General features: G+C 52.1%; 2 protein-coding genes and 2 non-coding genes across 4 annotated transcripts; 3 read left to right on the plus strand and 1 right to left on the minus strand.

Moving 5' to 3' along the window:
* Positions 1-4829: 4829 nt before the first annotated feature.
* Positions 4830-9110, plus strand: NCU05589 (sip-5). Its single transcript, XM_955458.2, has 2 exons — positions 4830-6349; positions 6418-9110. Exons 1-2 carry the CDS (start codon positions 5969-5971, stop codon positions 8608-8610), a joined length of 2574 nt encoding a protein of 857 aa, XP_960551.1. The 5' UTR covers positions 4830-5968; the 3' UTR covers positions 8611-9110.
* Positions 9111-9619: 509 nt separating this feature from the next.
* Positions 9620-9708, plus strand: NCU15375. Its single transcript has one exon. It is a non-coding gene; the product is annotated as a tRNA-Tyr (tRNA).
* Positions 9709-10341: 633 nt separating this feature from the next.
* NCU15376 lies at positions 10342-10464 on the plus strand. Its single transcript has one exon. It is a non-coding gene; the product is annotated as a tRNA-Met (tRNA).
* A 921-nt stretch (positions 10465-11385) lies between these two features.
* NCU05588 (topoisomerase TRF4) lies at positions 11386-14685 on the minus strand. The gene is made up of 2 exons (XM_955457.2): positions 12404-14685; positions 11386-12349 (listed from the first exon to the last, which is right to left on the minus strand). The coding sequence occupies exons 1-2, from the start codon at positions 14408-14410 to the stop codon at positions 12050-12052; spliced, it is 2307 nt and encodes a 768-aa protein (XP_960550.2). The 5' UTR covers positions 14411-14685; the 3' UTR covers positions 11386-12049.
* Positions 14686-14972: the final 287 nt, after the last annotated feature.

Consider the following 14972-nt stretch of genomic DNA (forward strand, 5'->3'; position numbering starts at 1 on the left):
TAGTAGCCCGACCCTGAAGGTACTGGAACGGGGTCGGGCATTTGTTCTAGAGCTTGTTGGCTAGAAGACTTTAGCGTCCATGGTGATGACGGGAAGATGATTCATACTGACCGAAAATCATTCAACCACTCCCGCCACAGAGATGTCGGGCTTCTTGGCGATGCCGAGCACCGCTCAATGTACTATGCAATTGTTGACTCCCAGCGGCCGCTCCTCCGCTCCGATCCCTTGCGCCGCCGCAGCAACTGGGTGAGGGGACTTGCTGATCCCCGACATCTAATGTCATGTAATACATGTTGCACCCCATGTTGTTGGAGTGTGAACGGTGGTGACGGGATAGCCCAAGGTTCCGAATACGTGTAAGTGCTCGTTCTCCACCGTCCTCAGTACATACCGCAGAGACGCTTCTACACCACACTAAGCGCGTCCATACCGATGCACTAAAATCATATAATTCTGGCGATCCTTCAGATGAACCAGTGGTGTCAATTAGAATCGGCCGGATTAGAGGTTGTCCGTTGCTGGGCTTGCTGCATTTGATCACCAGAGTTTGGCACCCCAATCAGATCCTCTGAACGGACACAATTCGCAGCAGCACAGATATCTGGAACATGGATGCTCTCACCGTCGTGTCCTGCATGTGGGGTCGGATCTAGGGCTATCCGAAGAAAAAAAAAAACGAATCAAGAAGGAGACAGGGAGACGACAAACACTGAAACAGAAACCTAAAATTCGAACAAATCCCGTCCAGGTCCCCTCCCTCGCCAGTGCCTGCCCAGTGGGGAGAGCCCGCTTCGCTGAATGTTTCCTTCGCTGGATCCCCCACGTGCTGGACAACCTGATCCACTCACAGCGATGGCAATCAACGCCCTTCCTTCAGGTTGGATTCCTTGCTCCCGCCAGACACATTTTTTTCCTACATACTCAAATTGGATCTCTTCGGGGTCTTTTACCAGTCCGAACCCGCAACATCCTCCAATTACCACAATCAAACATCAGCCCCAGCCGCTATCCCCGCCAACCCTCGATGTGACGCGTACCTAAAATCTCACAAAAGAACCGCACAGGAATACCTCCTGACAGTTTTAAGGATCCAGTCGCCCTTTTCATATGCTAGAGGTAACACCAGGCATCAATGGATTTCGGGATTTCGGTGACAAGCACGGACCGGGGACCAGGCCGGAAGCCCAGGCAGTGAGTAACCCCACAAGGCTTGACAAACTGTCAAAATGGATCTAGGAAAGAACTTGCCCTGTCGCTGCCCGTCGCATCATGAGAATCCGGCATCTGGCACTGCCTGCCTTGAACCGGGATCCCCCCTCAATACTACTACCATCTGCCGCCCCGTGGACTCACCGTTACCTCTGGCGGGGATAGGAAACAAGCAGAGGTTATCGCGCACGGAGAGTTGCAATGTCCCGACACTCTGGCGTGGCCTGGCTGACCGTTTGACTTGAATAAACTTTCTGACCGTTGGTTTCTCTCCCCCGGCACCACAACTTGCGGATGCGCCGTGATGGTCCACTGGACATGGTGACAGACGGATTCCCCAGTTTCTGCTTAGTTCTTGGCGTCACGGGTGTAACGGACCCTCCAGAGGCAGGATCGCAGGGTCGTTCTCGGGCTGGCGGACTCTACCCTTTTCCGAACGTTGAAGATCTCTAGACAGAGGTTTCTCGGAAACACTTAGCATTCTCAAGTGTACTTTACGCGGATATGTCACCGACTCTCTTCCTATTTCATCATTCGGCGGCAACGGTCTCCTCGTCATCAGCCAGCTTGTCAATCTTTAAAAATCCACAATATCGATGATCACTCAGCCAGTCGCCTCCACTAAGCTCCTCACAGCTTCTAACCCTATTTCGTTAGGCGTTTTCTCGTTCACTCTTCGTTAGTCTATGTATCAGGGACATGCGAAGTCTTGCACATCGATTACGAAACCGAAACCGAAACCGAAGAACTCCACACCGTTTCCGCACTTTCCCAAGTCGAACAGTTGTCGATTGCAGCTCACTTTTTTTCTTTTTTCGACCCTGGATACGCTGTGTTCCAACGACTTGGCCCTTTCGCCGATGTTCCAGAACGAAAACGTAAAATCTTCCTTCTACCGAAGGCAGTTTGGCAAAGTGTTCGTATCTCGATGGTTTTAAACCAAATTGAAGCATAGGCCGGCTCTAGATCCAGCTCTAGGTCCGAATACGGATGCGGATAGATTATCACAACCAGACGCCTGGAACCGAGTCGACTGCCACGTTTTACACTAATATGTATTACACACGCAGCACGTTTGCTGATCGAATTGGACGGCTTGGTGAGATCTTGTTAACCTTTCCACAAGATGATCATCCACTTGGACAGTTCTTTAATGTAGGTAAATCAGCAAAAACCCTTTGCTCATCTCTATAGGCAGTGCGCCTGCTCCCGGGTTGCACGGTGCCAACCTGACCAGCCGAACCAACAGCTAGCTGTATAAGTGGAAGTTCAACGACATTACCAACATCAAACGATCTATCAGACTTGCCCAAGCAGCACACATCAAGTTCATATCGTCCTTAGGTCGCTCCTTGGGCATTTTGCATTTTGAGTTCTCTCATTTGTTACATCACCAACGACCCGGTCCAAACCACCAAGATATCGTACATATGGTCGCGGATCCTTCGCCCATGCGCACTGTAGCACGCACACCAGATGATTTGCAGGACGTCATACTAGTACATTGTGGTGGTGTGGGTGCTTCATATATCGCGACACACATCAGAGGATCGCGCAAAAACTGTGGCGGCTTGCCCACGTTTTGATTGACAATCACGTGCGGGGGGGGGGGGGGGGGTGCTTATATCTTTGCCTGGAGTTCATATTGGATGGACCTCGCTCTTTGCAATGACCGTCTCAGTTACCCCTCACTTATCCAAAGAGAGGAAGTCAGTAGCTTGTGCTGGCTAGTGAACAGAATATTGACCTCGATGGCCGCTTCATGGGTTTCCTCTTCTGCATAGTGTAGACATGACTTTAGATAACCGAGACAGCCACAAACGGTCAGTGATGGCTACCTACTCGGACATGCATTGTGGAACCGTCAACAGCAGAATGATAGCTTACGAGGTGAAAACAGACAATGTAAAGTCTCCTTCCTAGAAGATGTGTTAGCGCGGCTGATGTGAGAACACCGGCACAGCGTAACAGGTCCAGAAACATGATGAAGTTGTCCAGTGTGGTGATTTTCAAAAAGGAGAAGTGGCTCCTCTAAGTAGAATCCACCTTTATAGATATTTCTATCAGTATAAGCTCCAGAGAGAGGGAAAATGATGTACGGCAGTCTCGGAGCCCTTACCTCCATTAACAGGAGAATCTAGAGAGAGATGCTGTGATGTCCGTGTTCACTTCTGTAGGTCAGTGAACCTGCTTCTAGGTACATGCACTGCATGTTCTTCTGAGTTGATCCCGACATCTGTGGGAAACATGTCAATGCAAAAGCTGCACTAAAATGAGTAGCAAGTAGTGGCAGGCGCATTGTCCATTGTCCATTGGGATATGTATAGTGACAACAGCAGTTGAGCATTGATAGGATTTTGGAGGGCATAGAGGGATTTGAAAGGATTCAGAGAAGCGCCATACCTACTCAGTCTCTACTAATGATTGATTCTGTATCAATTCGACAGCTATAATACGTTTTCTGCCTATGGGACAGTAAAAGATTTGCAGACAGAGTCTTTCTGTATGAAGAAACATTGCGGCAAGCCTGCAGCTTCGGTTGAACATTGTATTAAGCAAGCAAATGGTCAATATGCAAGGGTCCGAAATCCACATGTAGGGACAGCCCATATATACTGATGGAATCAGCCTCGCGCCGATGGCGTAGGTATGATGAATATAAAGTGTTGGTTTTGTTTCCGTTTAGTCTTCTTCAAAAGAAGCATCGTGAATGGCTGCTGACGCGCTTGAACTCATTGTTCACTTGGTGACACACACACACACAGTCTGCATCTTCGCCTTGTAAATATCTCCCGGGAGCTATGCGGACATCATGGTTTGCATCGTCTCGTTAGCCACCTTAATAGCTCACCCTAGGGTATCTTGAGTGTCACTGAGCTACTGTTACCGCCGCGTGGAACAATACTATCACCGAGGGCCGTCGCACGTTGAAGTATAGCATGCAGACGAAGACTGACTCGTCGATGTTTGCCCTACAAATCATGCTCTTGATGTCCTGGTACCCCTGGAGAACAAACTTACGTTTGGATAACCATGAACCGATGTTCATTTTCTAACCTTGAGTCGTTGTGCTTGCTGACGGGGCTGAACGAAGCGTGACGTGAAAATCCAGCTAACCGGGTCTTCGTCATATCGTATATCTTCTTGAAAGTGTGACAGAACCGACCTTTCCCAAGCTCTTTCGAATAGATGACTATGGTTTGTTTTTGAAGACAGAACGTGAACGCGAGGTAAGTGTCAGGATGATCAAGACAAAGTGTTGGCACAAGGGTGTTGTTGCCAGTCCTATTAGTTGGAGATCGTCCACAGGCTAAAAATGGGTGTACGATTGTTAGTGCTTTATCAAATGGTGCGTCGAATAACGCCGAACACTAGAGAATCTAGCCATTTCCCCTTGTGGAAGAGCACCATCGAGTTACTGTAGGGCTGCTCAATCTCGAGGATTCATTGCTCGATATATTGATCGAAAAGAGGTAAATGCATGACTTTAACACCTGAGAGCAATCGAAGGAGATGACGGCAGTGATGACCTGAATCCTGCTGGCAGATAAGGTACCTCAACGGAAGGGTTCCATTCCCTCACCGGCAGGCAATCAATCGTATGCCGCACAAACCTACCTGAACGTAACCTTCAGTCTGGACCCCGACCCCGACCTCATTCAAGCAACGCAACGAAGAAGCAAGCAAATTTTTGGACCCTCCAGGCAAACTTTCTCCATCTGTTTTCTTGTCATTCAGTTCAGCTTACATCTTGATTTGTTCTTAGCGGGCTCTACGTGACATTCTCGCTGTACGCTCATAGAGCTGTCGTCATCGGAACGAGCAACGAGAACGACAAGCGACCGTGCTGGCCTCGGTCTCTTTGTCGTGTTGATTGTCAACGAAGCATTTGACATTGTCTACCTCTCTAGCTGGCAGGACGCCCGTCTGTCCGTCATCCCCCCAACTTGGGTAATAGACTGATAGATAGGTAAGTAGGTGACCATCGGCATTAGGTCTCTCTCAACTCGCTCCCGAAACCCCTCCCTCGATTGGAACCTCCCGTCGGACTCCCATCGGACCGGAGATCGCTCCATCTGCCTCAGACCAGAGTCGCTTTCTCTGCTCCAGGGCGACTGACAGCAAGTTTCTCGTTGGACGCCGCCAGGATGATGAGCGCGCGTGCTGTAGCACCCCATTGGATCTAAACGCACCGACAAGCTCCGCCATCTCCGGCAACGACGGCCCTCCGTCACTGTGCCTTGCCCTGCTTTCTGCTTCGTTCTCTCCTACCTTACCCTCAAGCTTTTGCATCCCGTCAACTGCCGAGCGCGAAAAATCCCACCTTGGACCCCGAATCCTCGATTGCTTTGTACTCTTTCTTTTTTTCTGTTCCGTAGCCCTGCGATCGCTTCCCAGTATCTCAACATTATCCTCTTGCCGACCATATCGTCGTGTGGCGCTCCACCCTGCCGCCATACACTACCTGGTCCGCCCCGCGCACTGAAGCTTGTTGACATCTGACAACCCAGCAGCCGGGAGCATCGACCTAGCGCACCCACTGCACGCGGTTGCCCCTGCTGCTGCTGGCAGGCTTGGCTTTGATTGATCTGCTCCGTCATTCTGATTAGCGGCCCCGCCAGCCGGAACGAATGCACCACCTCTTTCGACAAGACAACGACGACAGACACAACACACCCATTGTTTCGCGCCATCCTGCTTTGCATCTCTCATCGGCTCCCGGCGGGTCACATTAGCGCCTGTCGTCAATACCACCATGGGCAACGCAAACACAAAGGAGTCCCGCGGCGATGACAGCGGCCGCCGTGGCCTCCACTCCGCCCTTGACGCCGGTATAGGCTCCTCGACACAGTCTGGCAGGGAGTCATCTAGGAGGAACCGCAACACCAGACACGATCTCACTGGACTTTTGGGGCGCGCTGCAGGAGGCTCGAGCTCGCACGCCGATGAGCGCCATGAACGCAAGGAGACAAAGCAGGAGAGGGAGGCCAGGAGGCTGGAGAAGGAGCGCGTTGCCCGGCTACAAGAGCGAGAGCGGAGCATGAAAGAGGAGCATGTTGACGGTGGCTATCTCGTCACCATGGGTACCTATGTCGGGCCTGAGGACTTTAATAAACAGATCGTCAGGCAGTTGATGGTATGTGCGCTCAAAGCCATGATATCAACTCCTATCAAGCATATTCCTAACTCGTATCATCCCTCTAGATTGAGCGTAAACTTGCTCCATTTTGGCGAGGACTAAACGACTTCGACGAGAACTGGACCGAGCCTCAAATCATCGCTGCCGCGCGAGGCCTGCCGATCCCCGCTGCCGGCGAAACTCCCCCGGATGAGTTGATCCCACGACCGCGCTCGCCTGCTTCACCGACCGACGCGAGCTCAAATACCAACCACCTGACAGTCCCCATCGGCGGTCGCAGCCTCTCCACAGCTTCTGAGCATAGCACGTCCAATGCGGGCTCTGCGCTACCCTCTCCCGGTTCCGGCAAAGGGAGCAGTTCGCCATTTAAGCCCACGCGAGGAAAGGCTATTGCTGCTGTCTTGGGAGGAGGATCTTGTCGCAATGGTTCGAGTACAGAAATTGCGCCCCGCGAAATCATGTTACCCAACGATCCCTTTGTCAACGGACAACCCCTCGAAGTTTTCCTCTACAAGAACGCTACCGAATGTCCGATCTGCTTCTTGACGTACCCTCCATACTTGAACCACACCCGCTGCTGCGACCAGCCCATTTGCAGCGAATGCTTCGTCCAGATTAAGCGGCCGGATCCCCATTTCCCAGAGGGACACAACGAGAACGATCCGAATAACAATCCCGAGGAGTCCGCGGGGCTCTTGGTATCTGAGCCCGCTTGCTGCCCCTACTGCACGCAACCCGACTTTGGCGTCACTTATGAGCCGCCACCATTCCGTCGCGGTCTGACCTATGCCATTTCACCCCTAGCGCTCGGAAGCACAAGCGCAGCCATGTCGTCCGAAAGTTCAGTCAATTCAGGATCTCTGTCTCCCGGTGTCGCTTCACCAGGTGGCCGTCGTCGCAACCAGTCATTGTCTGCCAACGCACCGAATGTCGTTCTGACGGATAAAGTCCGGCCAGAATGGGCAACCAAGTTGCAGGCCGCACGAGCACACTTGGCGAGGCGCGCTGCTGCTGCGACAGCCTTACACACAGCAGCGTTCTTGATGAACAACAACGAGTCTCGTGCGCTTAGGAGTCGCTTCGGGCGTCGGAATACCGGAGGCTCTGGGTCAGCATCGGCTACTCCTGGCAACGGCGATGAGAATCGGGGTACCGGCCCAGCTACTCCTGCTAATGCTGGTGCTACTGCCAATACAGATCGCGCCGCCGGTTCTAGTGGCAACGGAAACCGACGTAGCCGGTTGGAAGATCTAGAAGAGATGATGTTCGCCGAGGCCATTCGCTTATCCTTGGCTGCGGAAGAGGAGCGCAAGAAGAAGGCTGAAAAGGAGGAACAGAAGGAGGCAAAGAAACGCGAAAAGGAACGGGAGAAGGCAGAAAAGAAGGCAGAGAAGGCAGCAGCCAAAGCCGCAGCGAAACAGGGCGGACCCTATGAGGCAAGCCGCAGTGGGCACAGCTCGGCTAGTGGAAGTAGCCTGAGTCTACCTGGGCTGAGTTTCGGTAGGAAGCGTGGAAATAGTGCTGCCAGCAACCTCCGAGTCGAAGCCAGCGTAGCCAGCGCTATGGCATCCACGGGTGCCGCCATGACGACGCCAGCAGCTCCCGGAGCGCTAGCGCCAGATTCGAGCACCAAGGACAAGGGTAAAGCCGTTGACAGAAGTGCGGGCGCAGCGAGCAATGACGCTTCTGCTCGCCCCATTCCGTCTCCCCAGCCGATGGCTGGACCGTCACATCTTCGCCAGATGAGCAGTGCCTCGTCTGCATCTTCGTCTGCGGTGGAAAGTAACCAGGGCAGCTATGTGCCGCCCTCTAACCTCCAGGATCCTCGCGGTAGCGGTCTCAGTTTAGGTGGCCGTTCTGGGGTTAGCGAAGACGGCGACGAGCAGGACAGGGACCCAAGCACCAGCACTGAGCCCATGTTCAACTTCAGAAGTTTGGCCGAGGTGGTTGGCGTGAGCATCGAGGGCGAGCACGCCGGCAAGCGTCTCAGTCAAATCAATGCCGACGGGCAAGCGATCGAGGGAGAAGATGAGACGGCAAAGTCTGGTGAAGGTGCTGGCGAGCATGTAGAGCATGTCTTGGATTCGCAGACAACCGGTATTTCGGAGCAGGACTCGGAGATCAACTCGCAACCTCCCCGCTTAACTGTCACGCTCGATTCGCCGGCGACATCGGTCGGGGACGTCAGTACTGCCAGCGACTCGAAGCATGTCGGCAACGAGACAACTGTGGAGCATGCGACACAGGTCACGCTGTGATCAGTCACTGGCAGCGAAAACAAGAGAAGCACAGAAAACAAGCACAGAAATACAGGCTAGGAAGAGCACCCGGGATCACAGAAACAGTCCAAATCGCAAGAGACAATAAGCTCTTGGTGTAGGAGTAGGAAGTGCGAAGGAAGATTGATCAATTTGAGAAGGAAAAGAAGGAAGGAAGCGAAGAAGGATGTTAGGCGTATGGAAGAGCAACACCATTACCAATACCACCATTGACTCGTCAAGTTTGTCTGTATGTGCCAGGGAGGAGAAAGAACATCTAGGAGGACCAATTGATTTTGTATATCCCACAACCACCTACTACCAACTTTGTTTTGCCCGCCACTGCTGTTGAACACATTATCCCCAAGGGTTATTTTCGGTTCTTTTCTTACTAAACAGATTCAACAGCACACAAAGACGAACATAATGAGGAGTTTCATGGTTGCTCATTGACCATGGACGAATTTAGATTCTGGAGTCTTACCCATGGTGACTTAACAGGGATGATTTTCTTGCGTTTGGCATTTTGGCGTGGAAGCTGCTGAAGTAGGTTGCCATTGCGTTTTTTGTTTGATTTGAGAACTGGGAGGGGGGTCTATGGATAGGAAAACAGAGAACCATCACGTTCAAGGTAATTAGCGACTCAGTAGGTAGGGAAGGATATTCGACCATATCACAGACAACAGCGTATGACAATCAAGATTGTTTTGCTTCGAAGATGTCGGTGAGTTTTTCGAATGTGTCAGGAAGAATGATGGGTCGTCGCGCAATGAGTCATATATAATCGCCTAGGCTCGTAGAGTATTATCTTGCCGAACCATGTCGGTATCTTCTGTGTTAAGTACCTAGAGGTAGGTAGTCTGACATGACTTCCTTGCGCGGAACAAAGAAGGGAGGAGTGATGGGCGAGGCAACATTGACAGTGTGCCCTGTTTGTTGCTATGATGTGGGAGACATTGTGCAGGGACTATAGGTACCATCGTTGCAAACGCTTATACAGCAAATAAAACCCCTTGTGGTGTAGTTGGATATCACGTTCGGCTGTAATTGTCTAGATTGTATACCGAAAGGTCACCGGCTCGATTCCGGTCGAGGGGAATTTCTTTTTTTGAACTTCTTTATCCGTCGCAGTGTTGCTCTGTGGCTCCCATTATTGCGCATCACTACCAGGTGTTTCCTTTTTTTCTTTTTGGTCTTTTTGGCATTGATTGCCAACGGGCCCCAAATTGCTATCCTATTACAATCAAATTCTGGTCAGCTATTCCTAAGTCCCTACGTATGAAGCGAAACATTCATCTCTTTGGTATTCCCTCCGAAGTTCTATTCATTCTCCAGGCTGGTACGCCAGATTCCTTCCTTCCCATTGTCTCTCCCACTCCAGTCCCATTGTCCGTTGTCTACTCCAACTGGTCGGGTTCCAATCCCCAATCCCCAATCCAATCCAATCCCCGATCTCCATCATCTCATACTCGATCGCCCGGCCGGCTTCCATCCCGCTCCCGAGGGCTCGGCGCGGTTCCGCTTTCAACCACAATCCACTCCACTCCACACCACATTTTCCAAATTCCCTCATTAGTTGGTTCTTCCTAAGCCCGCAAGTTCCAACCGGTCCACATCACCTCACCTCACTCTTTATTCTTCTTTAGACCACCCTTCCCTTTCCCTTTTATGAGCCATTTTATCATTTCCCCTTTCTCAACAACAACTACAAATAGTTCAACTAACTGAATGGGGACCTTGGCGCAGTTGGCTAGCGCGCAGGTCTCATACTAACTCACAATGTATGATCTGACTGACTTCTCAAACAGTTTCAGAGGAATCCTGAGGTCGGGAGTTCGAGCCTCCCAGGTCCCAATCTTTTTTTGACACTTTTTTTGCACTTCATCAATCCTTTTTTTTTTTTTTTCTTTTCCCATTCCATTATACTCAGAGAGTTAGGTTAATTTGTTACAGCTGTGCGATACATGCAATGCAGTACCTGGTAGTCTGAATATTCCATCTTTCTTGATAAATTAATGTAGTGGTGTCCTTTTGCTGCCTACACTAGGGCCTAGGAGGACATGTCTTCGTAACGTACCTAGGTAGGTGAGTACCTTGCTGGATGGAGGGTTGACTTTTGATTAATGTGTCTTGCTTTGTATCTCAAAGTTGATCGAAGCGCTGCCCCTGGAGTTAAGATTGCGAACTATTGGTATCGACATGAACGCATGAAATGGGGTTTTGAATAGGTCATCACTCTCGAGACGGATCAACTTACGGTCAGATACACGGCAGAGAGACAACAGTAACTCCCTACTGTAGTGGTGTTAACTGGCCTTGTTCTGCAAAGGTTTCTGGTCATGTTCTCTTTGCGTTCTGCTCAGTTTGCGGGCATGGGAAATTCTCATCCATATCAGTTTTCTGCCGAATATTCCACCATCTGTCATCTTCCTGGTCGAAAACCCGTTCTTATCCCTCATGTTTTTGCGCCCTGCCGCCTTAACTTCCTCTCCACAGCTACCCCCTCAGGAGCGTGCATGCAGTGAGAAAAGGTGGCAGGTAGCGATAAGGAACGAAGCTCCAAGTCACCACCACGCTCGGCAAAATTGTTTTTTTTCGTTGTGAATCAACGATGATGGTCGAAGTCGAATGTTCAAGTTCCGAAAAAGAGCCGTCGCATTGTCATCCCCCGTCCAAAGTGTTGCCTCGATGGCGATCAATGAACCTATAAGCAGTCAGTAGTAATGACTCTGGCGAGTCGCCTGTAGTCAGTCACAAAGGTAAGAAGGAACAGGGAGAAAGAAGGAAGGGCAAATTGATTTCGTGGGAAAGCCCCACTGGGCCTATGGATGAGAAGCCCCAAGCCCCCCTTCCCCCAAAGGGCCGAGGGTAAAAGCAACAATAGGAGAAGGGGGAAGGGGGGTTTTGGGCTGCGGAGCTAAATGAACTGAAAGACCGATGTTCGCCAAAAAGATTGCCGAGGCAAGCTTTGTTCACGCGCTTGCCGCTTTATGATAGTATACAGATATCTGCTGGGGTAAGCATCGGCCCCAAAGAGGGCCCAGAGTTCAGCGATAAGAACTCATGGCAGAAAGCTAAATGCGCTTGTCCATGGCAGGACGAACTGCCGTTTGGAATGGCAGATGCGCTGAAACAAGAAAAGTGGTACAAGGGGGAAGAGCAAAATCTTTCGAGCCGTCGTCAGGCATATCAAAGGGGGTATCGTATGCTTCCATGGCCACTGAGATCTCAGGGCCCGATCTGCGTCGCTCCGTTGCCGCCGCAGTTGGATGCAGGTATTCCGTATTTCGCCAACGCCACAAACGTCAAGTCTCTCCGTGTACGGTCATCAACCAGTCGTGATACGCATGAGTTTTGTCGCGCATATCTGAGCACATCGGAGACACTGAACCTAGCAGAGAAACTCGTGCGTCAGAACTCATGGCATAATGCTTACCACCTAGCGTCTCCGAGGACCGGCTGGGCCATTAGGCGCTGCCAGCTTCTCCAGATGGGCTCGCTGATTTCGGAACGTCGAGTAATTGCCCGCCAAAATGACCTCCAAAATGCTGGCATTGCGCCGATCAGGGGACTGAGCTAGCTGCGCCATGCGTTCTGCAAGCAGTTCATAGGCTTGCTTGAAAAGTGCCACGATCGTGCCGGTGTTACTGGAGCCGCCAGCAATGTCGTTCTCCGAGTTGTTGGGGTCGATGATCGAAAATCGGTCATAGTTCTTGTACGCAAAGGTGTTGATCTTGTGCTGTATAATGCATCAGCCGAAGCGAGCGCAGGGCATACAATAATGAGCACTTACCTTGGGAAGATATTTGGGCGGGTTCAGACAAATCGCCGTGGTCCGGTAGTTGAACCGGTTACCATAGAGGTCAAAGAAATGCATCAAAAGGTCCCCGACGTGATGGTTCGGATCCATAGATCCGCTTTGTATTTGGGGCATCAGCTGAAGCATGCTGGTGACCAAGCAGGTGACAGTGAAGCCTCCTATACCGCCGTTGACCGGCTCGTTCAGGCCCCTCATGCAAAGGAAATGCTTGATCAGCGTGACCAGAACAGGCATCACAGGGAACTGATCTCTCCAGGCATGGAACGTCTTGATAGCCTGCAAGCCCGTGTCATTCTCAAAGGACACATCAATCTTGAGGCCTGTCCTGGAGTCAACCCACTTAACCAGCGGCACTTTGGCAAAGGCGATGATCTCAACCTCGTTCTGGAACGCAAGTTTGCGTTGCTTGAGGGCGTCACTGAGCCTGTACATGGTCCTTCTAGTGTCATACTTGGCCCGATAGTTCCTTTTGAACTGATCGGAGCAGAGGACCATGTCCATGTCACCGGTAGGTAGGTAAAGTCCGGACGGGAACGATCCGAAAGGATAGACCCCAGCGTCAGAAAAGGTGTTGCGAACAAACCTGTTGATTTCGTCGAGCACCTCCTCGCGGATACGTTTCTCGAAAGCACGAGGCTTAACGTATTCGTAAAAATCAATGATCTCTTTGTGCAGCCAACGGCCCATCGTGGGGCTGGCCGAATGATCTTCGGCATCTCTCATCCAGGGGCAGGAGTCCTGGCTGGGGACTGCTCGCCACTCAGGCTGAATCTTTCCACCTACAGGCGCCCTGGTTGCCTTCTTCAGCCTAGCATGAGGCAACTTGATCTCGTCGTCGTGGGTACGCTTCCTGCTACCCAAAGCAGAAGGAGTGGGGTCATCGAAAGTGGGACGAGTCTTGGGTAGGTTCTTGGGTATGTTCCTGGGTGCCGGAGGAAGTGGGGCCGAGTCCTCTTCGTCATCAGTGCCTGTGAGATCAATAGTTCCTGTCTCAGGCTTCTTGTCCACAGGCTGCCTAACCTCAGACTTCTTGGAGGGCTGCTTAGCCCTCAAATCCTCGCTTGCGGCCGCAACGGGAACAAGAGAAAGGGAATCACGCGCTGCTTTGCCAGTGGGCTTCGCCTCCTGGATGATCTCGATGTCACTGTCGCTATCGGAATTAAACATGATGATCTCGTCCAGGTCGTTGGGGAGCGCGGTCTTTGTTTCGGCAGCGGTTTGCACACGAGCCTTTCTGATCATCTGCACAACATCCTTGGTCTTGCGCTCCCGAGCACCCTCGGGAGGGAGTGCAGTGTAGGGGTCGGGGTTGGACCACTTGGGGGTGTTGTTGGCGCTGGTCGACTGATCAAGCGCAGTGCGAGCACGCTTGGTCGACGGCTCGGCATCTTCAGCAGCCTCATCTCCAGAGATGTCCATCTCGGCCTCATCACTGTCGGACAGTTCGTCGACATTCCGGTAGAGCACGCCCGTCTCGGGATTGTAGAGGGCCTCTTCATTTCCAGACTCATGGGTACCGCTCAATAGCTCGCGCTCAGCCGCAACAAAAGGACGCCACGGTTTCCTAAAACCTCCGTGGGGGCCAGCGTTGCGGCCTCGTCCACGGCCACTGGGTCTTCCGTGGCGACGATCGCCTCTGGGAGAGTGGGCTCTGCGGCCATTGTAGGACTGCCTGTTGTCGTTGGGACGGTAGTTGTCGTAGCTCGAATTGCTGACTCCCGGCGGCTTCTCTACTCTAAACGAGAAATCACCCTGAGGAGGCCGGTAATTGTCGCGATCTCTTCCACCGCCACCGCCACCGTTGTTGCGGTTGGAGTAGTTGTCGGAGGGACGGTACGATGTCGGCTGGGGAGGTCGGGCAGGGAGACCATGAGGGCCATTCGGCGCGCGTTGTTGATAGCCATTGCGGTCGTCCCGAGGGTCGTTACCACGACGTCGACCGCCGCCGCCGCCACCGCCGTTCTGGTATCGTTGTGACATGCTAAAACTAGCAGTTATGGGTTTATGCGATACTGACCACGATAAAGCGCATCGAGTGAGTGCTCGGTATCGGAGCACAAGAGGATGAGGTTGATTCCACAAGGGGGGCAAAATACGCTGAGAGGTGGAAATGTTCACCTTGTCATTTAATTTTTTTTTAAAAGTCAGAGGTAAAAGTTGAGTGGGGCAACATTGATGGGATTTGTAGTGGTCGGGTTGCAGAGTTCAGTTGCCGTGACGGGAGCGGGAGTGTGCTCTCAACAGTGGAAGTGAAGTGATGGATGACGGAAGGCAGGGCTGCCCGGTCCCAGTCGAGATTTCCACAAGGCCCTAGGCTGCGCTGTGTGTGTGTGTCTCCGGTGTGTTGTGCCCGCTGCCGCAGTGGCAGGCGCCGGCAGGTTCCGTTCTCACTCTCCGGCGCTGTCAGGTCAGCGAGTCTTTAGTGTACACTTGCGGCGGCGGAAATGATGAAATGCCAAGCAAGAGAACCCCAGCCCGTCGAGGTCCGGGTGGCACTGACAACCCTTATCGTTCCCCTTATCAGCAGGTCCCGTCGTCGATG

The sequence above is a fragment of the Neurospora crassa genome, linkage group VI (assembly GCF_000182925.2).
Source record: "Neurospora crassa OR74A linkage group VI, whole genome shotgun sequence".
In the NCBI taxonomy this organism is placed as follows: Eukaryota; Fungi; Ascomycota; class Sordariomycetes; order Sordariales; family Sordariaceae; genus Neurospora; species Neurospora crassa.

Coding starts and splice junctions, on each gene's coding strand:
- NCU05589 (XM_955458.2), top strand. CDS start 5,969: ATGGGCAACGCAAACACAAAGGAGTCCCGCGGCGATGACAGCGGCCGC. Junction 6,350..6,417: donor AGATCGTCAGGCAGTTGATG/GTATGTGCGCTC, acceptor TCATCCCTCTAG/ATTGAGCGTAAACTTGCTCC.
- NCU05588 (XM_955457.2), bottom strand. CDS start 14,410: ATGTCACAACGATACCAGAACGGCGGTGGCGGCGGCGGCGGTCGACGT. Junction 12,350..12,403: donor CGCCCAAATATCTTCCCAAG/GTAAGTGCTCAT, acceptor TGCATTATACAG/CACAAGATCAACACCTTTGC.